The 9,632-nt window shown below is 57.3% G+C and overlaps 1 protein-coding gene across 1 annotated transcript in view; it reads right to left on the bottom strand.

The window, feature by feature from the left end:
- The window catches only part of MYRIP (myosin VIIA and Rab interacting protein), a 263,471-nt gene that overhangs the window by 62,524 nt on the left and 191,315 nt on the right, over positions 1 to 9,632 (bottom strand). Inside the window, exon 8 of the mRNA XM_077754495.1 lies at positions 4,138 to 4,291. Coding sequence (XP_077610621.1) covers positions 4,138 to 4,291 — 154 coding nt within the window. The remainder of the gene's footprint in view (positions 1 to 4,137; positions 4,292 to 9,632) is intronic.

The following is a 9,632-nucleotide window of genomic DNA, read 5'->3' as shown; positions in this document are numbered from 1 at the left end:
CCTGTCCGGCCCATTCCATGACCCCATCTGTGATCTGGCGGATCGCGCCCCTGACCTTGACCGCGCCCATGACCATGACCGCGCCCTCCTCCCTGCGGTCCCTGCGGCTGGGGCTGCACCTGCTGCCTCTCCAGGCCGCTCTGGCGCAGAGGGAAGAGCGGAGGCCGTGGAGTCAGGGGGCCTGGGCAGAAAGCGCGAGAGCCTCTCGGCCTTGCTGCAGCTCATAGCTCGCCGCTGGGTGTGCGGATTAAATGAGATGACGCCCATCTGCAACTACACTGGAGTTTGTTTTCTGAGATGTCCACCCCTCACCCCTGCCCTGCCTCAACCCCGACCACAGGTTGTGTCTTCTTGGCTGCCCCACCTCCAGGCCCCGAGCAGTTCTGGAACCTGTCTTGGGCTTGTATAGACGACTTGTTAGGGAACACGGGCACCCACAGGCTGCAGGCGCAAGACTGCTCTTGTGCCAGTCAGGGAGCCCTGCCGCCTGCAGCCTCTCCTGGGGCCTGACAGACAGCCCTGAGAAGGCCGCTGTGTCGGGCTCNCCCACCCTCTGGCTGGCTGCTGGCTCCTCTCTTCTGCCTTTTACAATCCCATTTCCCGCGTTCCTCTGAGGAAGCTGGAAGGTGACCAGTTTTTATCTCGGCGACAGCACAGCGGGCCCCTGAATGCCCAACCCCAGGAAAACCTGGCTGTGGGCTGCGTGGCTGGAGCCCCCAAAGCCGCGCCTGGGCTCCGGGGCCACATTCGCTTAGTCCTCCGGGAGTGCACACTGGGCATCCTGCGCCCCTCCGTCCTCTCCCCACATCGCCAGGCAGCGACCCGAGAGCAGGGGCCGTCCCCTGGCCGTTGTTTCCCAGCACCGATCACACGCTGTGCGTACAGAGGACGATCGGTCAAGGCCGAGAAGGGGAAAACATGTTAAGAGAGACCCCACAGACTGTCAGCACTGCCAAGGCTCAAAGTGGACCAGCTGTGGTTTACTCAGCCCACGGCACCCCTACGGCTGACCCCAACCGCGGATTAGTACGCTCTGGAGGCAACCTGCCCCTGAGGCACAAACAGAAATGCTGAAAATACCCCCGTGGACATTAACCTCCGATGCCGTCCACCTCTGGGTCTCCGCTGGTCTCCACTTCTGCTCTGCTGAGATGGGGCAATGCCCCTGGGGACAATCTACTTCCCGCTAAACATATCAGACGTCCCTCAACGGCTCTGGGGTTGCCTGGACACCTCTGCATGTCAAGGCTGAACATTCCGCAGAAAACCCAGCAGTTTTCTACATTAAGTGCTTTCTGTGCTTGGAATTTTAAATCTCCATCCTGAGGGATGCATGGATTTTTTGAGTATGAAGTCTTGTGTGTGATATTGTTGAACTAAATTATGTTTTTAAATTTTTTAACGTTTATTCATTGTTAAGAGAGAAAAACACAGAGCACAAGCAGGGGAGGGGCAGAGAGAGAGAGGAGGAGACACAGAATCGGAAGCAGCTCCAGGATCTGAGCTGTCAGCAAGAGCCTGATGCAGGGCTCGAACCCATGAACCGTGAGATCATGACCTGAGCCGAAGTCAGACATTTAACTGACTGAGCCACCCAGGCGGCCCTAAATTTTGTTTACATACAACTGATAAATTACAATATGGGTGCTTTATTTTACAGAAAATTAGGTAAAAAAAAAGTCACATTTTGAAAATTCAAATATTTTCCAAATTTATTTGGAATGTCATAATTCAGCAGGCAACTATTTCATGAAACGGAGTCTTTGCCAGAAGTTTTCAGAGTATCTTCTAATGTATCCGTGTGTTACATGTGGATTTTGAAAGGCTCTTTGTTGTTGCTGTTATCTGTTTGGTTTTATGGAGCGGGGGAGGGGGACACTTATTATCATGCAGTCGTTGAAAGAGCCTGCAAAGCTGAGGCCGTGGTGTGTGGGTTTGGCCACATTAGCTGTGAGATCTTGAACAAGTCGTTCACCCTCACTGTCCCTCACAAGATAATGACCCTGGGGGAGTGAATGAAATAGTGCCTGCAGATGGACCCTGTACAATGTAGAGGATTTTAAAAAGTTAGTTATGACTGTTTATTGAAGATCTATTATATGACATCCTCATATGCCTTGTGGAATTTTTAGAGTCCCTTCTCTGTGGGAACTTTCAGTCCCTGGTGAGAGATAATGAAGGAAAGAATATGAATGAATGAACAGATATGCTGGGGAGCAGGAGGAAGGGAAAGAAAAGCTTACTTAAAATGGAAGGATGTGGGAGGTGCCTGAGTGGCTCAGTCGGTTAAGCGTCTAACTTCGGCTCAGGTCATGATCTCATGGTTCGTGGGTTCGAGCCCCACCTCGGGCTCTGTGCTGACAGCTCAGAGCCTGGAGCCTGCTTCAGATTCTGTGTCTCCCTCTCTCTCTCTGACCCTCCCCTGCTCACCTCTGTCTCTCTCCCTCTCAAAAATAAATAAACATTAAAAAAATTCTTAAACGGAAGAATGCACTTATAAAACCAAAACCATATACAGAAAGCAAGAACATTTCATGTGTTTCACTGAAGTCTCTGCAGGTTGTACCCATGGGTTCTACTACAAGGTGCACATGGAAGCGGCCTGTTTTGGAAAAGTTCTAGAATGACTGTAGAAAACACTGCATTGGTGGCGGTTCTTTGCCCTGGGCAAACACTGGAATTTGTTTAAATAGCTGCCAGTTCAATTTTTCCCTTAGAGAGTAGAATTGATAGCACAATCTTTAGAAGCGTATTTCTAAGGCAACTATTTTGCTGCCAATTTTTGTGGTGGTTGTTCAGAAAAGGACTCCACACCCGACATATAATGGGAGCTAAGGATCCTTTTGTGGCTTCTTCCTGTGAGGACAGCGCGCCCAGCTCCCATACGTGTATCCGGGTGAGGAAAGAATGGGCCCGTGCCAGGGTGAAGTGAGTACTTGACTTGGACAGTCAGTCATGGGCCCAGGACCAGGCGCCCATGGCCCTCGCCTATTACCCACGTGGTTCCCAGCACCTCACAGCCTTTGGAGGTGTGACTTCGGGAAAGTGACTCAGCTACTTTGAGCCTCTTCACTGGGAAGGATTATGTGACTTGAGGGTTTATGAGGGACTGTGTGTCATGGATGTTGAGTCTCTGGTGAGGTTAAGTTCATGCTCTGTGCAGGGATGGGAACCTTCTAGAAGAAGGAGCAGAAAGCATGGGCAGCATGCCGACCTCAGGTGTGGCGGGGATGATAGCCGTCCCTCAGAGCCCCTCTCACGGCCGAGCTACGCTGTTGGGATGTGTTTGAGCCTCAATGCGGGGCTGGGTGACAGTCCTCGCCTGTGGTCTGGGGATGAAAATGGTGAGGACCATTCTCTATGAGGCGGTCAGGGAGCGGGGGGCCATTCCGTGTGAGGCGGTCAGGGAGCGGGGGGCCGTTCCGTGTGAGGCCGTCAGGGAGCGGGGGGCCGATCCCTGTGAGGCGGTCAGGGAGCGGGGGCACTGAGTTCTCTCTTCCTCCATCCGCTGGCCCACGTGAAGGACCGAGCAGAAGACCCAGAGGCCACGGAGCAGAGCGGAGCCACAAAGCAGGAGCCTCTGGCCTCCGAAGGCCTCCCGCAGCCGGGTCACTGCACTGTGCTGGTGTGTGGTGAGATGACACCATTGTGTTGAGCCGCCCGAATGTCTGGGTTCCCTGTAGAGCAGAGGGTGCCCCTACCTAATGTGTCAGGTGTCAGAGAACAGAGGGTGCCCCTACCTAATGTGTCAGGTGTCAGAGAACCAGCCCACGCGGGGACCTAGACCCTGTGGAGCGCTGGGGTGCCGCGCAGGTGGGGGGGTTAGCGTTTCTGGCCTGCGCGAGGCATGGTCTCCCGGCCCACGTGCGACAGGGGCTGAAGCGTGGCCATGCAGTCCCCGCCCAGGAGCCCCCGGTCCCACGGTCCCCGCAGGAAACGGCCGCGGGGAAAGCGTGACCACGTCCTAGGTGGGCCCTGGGCTGGAGGCCTCGGACTCGGTGGCTCGGCTGCCCCACACGGGCACACGCCCACTCGGGCCGGCGCAGGAGGAGCCGGGCGGCCACTCGGTGGCCAGGAAGCCCCCGGACGGCACCTCGGAGATCCTCGGGCCAGCCCCGTGCTGCTTAAGCCACGCACCTGTGTCGTCCAGCCTGTCCACGCTCTTCCAGATGGGCGAGGCCGCCTCCTCCCTCGGCGGCTGGGCCCGGCCCCCCGGCGGCCCCGACGCAGCCTCCAGGGACGCGGTCTTCGGGGCATCTTCTCTGCTGAGTGAGAACGCAGACTGGGACCGCTGCGGAGAGAAGAGAGGGACGGGGTGAACTGAGCGGCAGCCCCCGGGGGGACAGCCTCGCGCTTTCTGGTGCGCGACACGGCGCGGAGCAGGCATGATCGGCGGGCCGGCTTGTCCTTGGCAGAGGCCTCAAAGCTGACGGTAGGGACGGTGCCCTGCTTGCTCTGCTGCAAGGTGGCCAGGCCTCCTGGGACGTGTCGGAGAGGCAGCGGCGGCGGAAAGCATCCCCTGGAGGCCCCCAAACCTGAGAGTTTCTACAGCACCGCATAATTGCTACCGCAGGTGGCGGGGGAAGAGGGTAGAAACTGTTACCTAAGAAGTGCTGGAAAGATTTCAAACGCCTGAGGGGGAAACATGTTTGAACTGTATCACATGCATAGGCTACAACATATATACAAACATGCGTATGTTACGAATGTTACAAAGAATCACATATATATACATATATATAATGTATGTATATAATTTATGGTCAAGCGTATGCAGCGTGCTCTCGGTTTCGTGGGTCGATTCCGTGACTCATCGCTTACATACAACACCCAGTGCTCATCCCAGCGAGTGCCCTCCTCCGTGCCCATCCCCCACGTGCCCCCCCCAATCAACCCTCAGTTTGTTCTCTGTATTTAGAGTTTCATCAAACAGAAAGAGGCCAATTTTTCCCTTGGTCATTTCATGAAGGAATGATCTTTCCCTGGCGGTTGAGTTTGCTCTTTCCGTGTTGATACAGCGAGGAGGGACCCGGGGAGCCCCTCCAAGCCCCTGTGACCAGCTGGGGAAACAAAGTTCTACTGCTGGGGCCGGGCACCTGCCGGGGCCGGGCACCCTCCGGGGCCGGGCGCTCCGTCTCCCCCTGCTGGCAGAGCTCAGCGCCAACAGCCGCACTGCCTTCCCTTCCAGGGAGAAACGCTGCACTTGGGACGTGTCCCTCCACCCAGGTGTAAGGTTAGAAGGAAACGGCGAGTGTCCTGGGAGAGCAGGTGGGCAGCGCCCCGCGGCGGCTGGAGCTAGGTGAGGACTCGGCTGGGCGCGGCCTCCGCCACCGCCTCTGCCCCCACACCTTGGCCAGAGGCCCTAACTTCCAGAGAGGTGCGGACACTGAGCCTTGTCCTGCACACAGGAAATGCCTAACATGTAGGGGCTTAAAAAGGGATCCACGAAGGACAAAGAAAAAGAGCAGAGCCAGTGCCGGACGTTTGGGCGACGGCAATGAGCATCACGGCTGGCATTTGGGAAGCAGGCATCGTACGGGTAGCCTCACCCCGCGGGATGGTTAACCAGTGTGAGAACAAACACAGAGACGGCCGAGGGTCAGGTCCAGCACCCCCATGTTTGCAGGCCCGGCCGGGACCCCTGAGTCTGCAGACACAGGCCATCTGGCACACTTTTTTTGGTGACGATGGGGCAAGCGAGTTCTGGTTCAGGAAGAGTTATCGCAAACTGCTTCTCCTTCCCCCCAGAGGGGAGGCTGACCTGGGAGGAAGACGGGTTTGCAAAATAATTCTGGAAACGCTAAGATGTATACCCGGGGTCACAACGTGCCTTCCATCCTTGTGAAGACAGGCGATGACGGGCCTCAGACCTGCCTTCCCATACGACACTCAGGTTAACCGGCCCAGGGCCCGATGAGCTACCCTCCCCAGCTTACCAGGCCCTGACTTCCTGTGTGCACTCAATTCAAACAGGCCGTGGCTTGTGGGAACCCCCTAGTCCAGGCTGGGCTGGGGGCCCTGGGCCTCCTCTCCGCTTCCTCGTGCCTTATCGCACTCTGCTGAGAACACCGGGGGTTTGCCCAGTGCCCCCGAGACCGCGTGCACCCGAGGGCAGTTAACGGCCTGTTGACGGTGACACCGGAGCTGAAACAGACCTGGAAGCCGGCGCGTGTTTGCCGTGGGGTGAATGTGGTTTGGGGGGTGCAGGACGGCTGTTCAGGAGTGCCTGGGCTTTTCCTCCCGCCAACCGCTTGGGCAAAATTGGGGAGCAAGAGAGCGAAGTAGGAAGCCGACCACCGTGCTCCCTCGCGTCATGGAGGGCAGGGTCTGGCGTGGAGGGCGGCCACGTTCACAGACACACAGGTGGCGCTGAGCTGTGAGCCCCTCCCCCCGTTCCAAGGGCACAGGAAGCGTGGATCCTGACCCCACTGTCTTGAATGGTTCTGACGCTTGACCACAACCAAGGTTTTCATGGGGATGCGTCGTCAGGGAGCCGTCTATGATTCTGTCAGATCCCTAACGGGTGATGAGCGGCTACCAGAGAACAGAGGTCAAGGCTGATGGTCAAGTGAAGTTACTAAAAATGAAGACGGGGCGCCTGGGGGGCTCAGTCGGCTAAGCATCCAACTTCGGCTTACGTCATGATCTCACGGTTTGTGGGTTCGAGCCCCACGTCGGGCTCTGTGCTCTCAGGTCCTCTGTCTCCCTCTCTCTCTGCCCCTCCCCCACTTGTGCTTTCTTCTCTCAAAAATAAACGTTAAAAAAAATGAAGGACAAAATCCTTCTACAGCAAACTCCTTCTCCCCCTGACACCCCATCACGGTCGGGCAAGAAGACCCCCCTTCTGTGTAATCGCACAGACCCTCTCATGCTCTGTTACAGTCATTATCACAGCCTGTCAGTTCTTCCAAAGACTGTGGGCTCTCTGAAGGCAGGGAGGGTCTTTTGCATGTGATCCTTGGTTACACATTTGTGACTGAATTTATAGGATGTAAGACGGAGGTCTGGCCCTAAAGGAGCTGACAATCTACTGCCAGGGACACAATGAGTGACTTTACATACCTGCCCTTCCTTTTTTAATATCTGTGAGCTTCTCACTGTGAACCACCAAATACATGTTCACATCATGACAAACATGATATTTAACGTTGCATTTTGCAGTGGTTCGCATGGTACTTTATGTATGTCTGTATGAGTCTCTAAGAGGTGGCTTGGGTCCATTTCTATGGGTCAAAAATGCTCCCTCACCTACAGAAGCCAAAACCAAGCAATGAAAAGTCCCTTTGGGTCCAACGGGGAAGGTGGAATCTGCGTTCATGAGAGTCAGGGACGCAGGACTTTTACATCTATTCCAGGGAAGCTGCTGCTTCGCACAGAAGAGAACTATATCCTGATGATCACAGAAGACCCAGGATCTGGCTTCAACAGGTCTCAGCACTGCTGGCCAGGTCTCCCGCCAGGCTGGAAACTCCATCTGGTTTTGCCGCAAATTCATTGCAATGAGCACCTGGTCCAGCAGATGGCGCCCTGACAACGCTTTTACTCCCCAGTTAGTTCAACCTCTCCGGCTCCTGGCAAGTGATGGGAGTAGGGGAGTCCTTTACTTGCTCATTACCCAGGCCGGGCCTTTGTGCCCACTCTCTGGCTCCTAGCCGTGACCTCCGCTTCCCTTCCCTTCCCTTTCTCTTACCTACCCTGGTGCCCATGGAAGACGCTGGGCTGCTGATGTCAGGAAGGGCTGACCTGAGTCTGCAGGTGCATGTAGGGAGGGCCCGGAATGCTTGCTGGGGTCCAGGGTCCAGGGTCCAGGGAAAGCAGCGTGCTTGCTGGGGTCCAGGGTCAGCAGCGTGCTTGGTGGGGTCCAGGGTCCAGGGACAGCAGCGTGCTTGCTGGGGTCCAGGGTCCAGGGTCAGCAGCGTGCTTGCTGGGGTCCAGGGTCCAGGGTCCAGGGTCAGCAGCGTGCTTGCTGGGGTCCAGGGTCCAGTGACAACAGAGTGCTTGGTGGGGTCCAGGGTCCAGGGTCCAGGGACAGCAGCGTGCTTGGTGGGGTCCAGGGTCCAGGGTCAGCAGCGTGCTTGCTGGGGTCCAGGGTCCAGGGTCCAGGGTCAGCAGCGTGCCGGCAGAGCCTTGCAGAGATGAACTTGAGAGCCTGAGCTTTGGAGCCGCCTGCCCCAACCCTTCAGGCACTAACTGGGTCCGTGCCAGTGCCTCCCCTGCTCTATGGGGTCCTGGGTGGGACTTCAGCTGTCCTGCACCTCAGTCTCCTCGTGCTAAGGGATCAGCGTCAGGCCTGGCACATAAAATCACTCCATGAAGATCAGTCAAAATAAGAGTGATTATTAAGCTCTGCCACGCGGCCCGGACAACATGTGCATTCTCTCCCTCGCGCGAGGAGACTGGGGCTGGGGTGGAGAAGTTTGCCCAAGCGCAGGACTGGTCAGGGGGCAGAGGCAGCGTCTTGGCTCGGGCCCGTCCGGTTCCGGGCTGGTGCTGTTCCACGTGCTCCCGGTGCCGCGTGGAGCCAGGGCCGAGGCCTGGGGGCGGCTGGCCAACGCGCCTCAGCCCGGCCTTCGGGCAGCCGCTCGGGGACCCCTTCCCTCGCGTCACGCGCTGCCCACGGCGCTGGGAAGGGCACACCCAGCGACGGTGGCCAGGCCGGTGAACAGGGCAGGCCCCCCCCGCACCGGCCGTGGCTTCTAACTGGCCTCTGCCCACGGAGGCCGCACCACAAAGCAGGGAGAGAATGTTTCCGGTACCAGGTGTTTGGCGGCCGAGGCGCAAGGCTTGTACCAGTAACAGCTGACAGCCAGCTTTGCTTTGGAGTTTTAGGCTCAGGCTGAGACACTAAGTCCCATCTGGAATCATGAATAAGGAAAAATACTTGGGATCTATACTGAGGTCACTCAGAGCAGAGAGCAAATATGAGGGCGGAAGGGGCAGACACGCAAGAGGACAGGCTGAGGAAAGAGAGGCGCGGAGAGAAGGGACCGGCAGGCGGCTCCGGTCACCGGCCGCTGGCTCTGCTGTCAGCACCGTGATTATCAGCAAGGTCACCCAATTGTTATGAAGGTAATTTTGTATATAAACGCGCCCAGAGACAGGCCTGAAATGAATTACAAACCCTGCGTGTTTAGGATATTGCATTTTAAGGCTTGGAAAGCTGGACGCACTGACCCCCCTCCTGGCGGCCACCTCCGCGACAAGGAAGGAAATTAAAGAGAGAACAGTCACGGTCGACTTTCTTTCAAGAGAACAGACAAGAGCTGTCTGCCTGGGGGTGGGCTCTGCGGTTCGGACGCCACGGGGCCTGCACGCTTCTGGGATTCTGCATAGTTCTTCCCTGAGCCGGGGGCGGCGGGGGTGGGGGGCAGGGCAAAGGGGGGCTGAGGTCACACAGCGGGTCCGGGCCGTTCACGGTCGGGGATCAGGGAGCCCTCCTGGGACAGAGAAAGGCTACCCTTGAGCCTGCAGCCTGTTGGCCTCACCTGGGCAGATCTGGGTCCAGGGCACTGATGCCCAGGCTCCACTCCAGACCCCACTGGGGGGGAGGGGGCTGGTGGGTGCTGCCAATGAGCATCCAAGGTGGGAACAGCCGGCGGTAAGGGGGGGGGGCTGTGTTCTAAAAAGTCATC

The sequence above is a fragment of the Crocuta crocuta genome, unplaced genomic scaffold (genome assembly GCF_008692635.1).
Source record: "Crocuta crocuta isolate KB4526 unplaced genomic scaffold, BGI_CrCroc_1.0 scaffold70, whole genome shotgun sequence".
Classification (NCBI taxonomy): Eukaryota; Metazoa; Chordata; class Mammalia; order Carnivora; family Hyaenidae; genus Crocuta; species Crocuta crocuta.
This window is presented reverse-complemented; position numbering and strand designations above follow the sequence as displayed.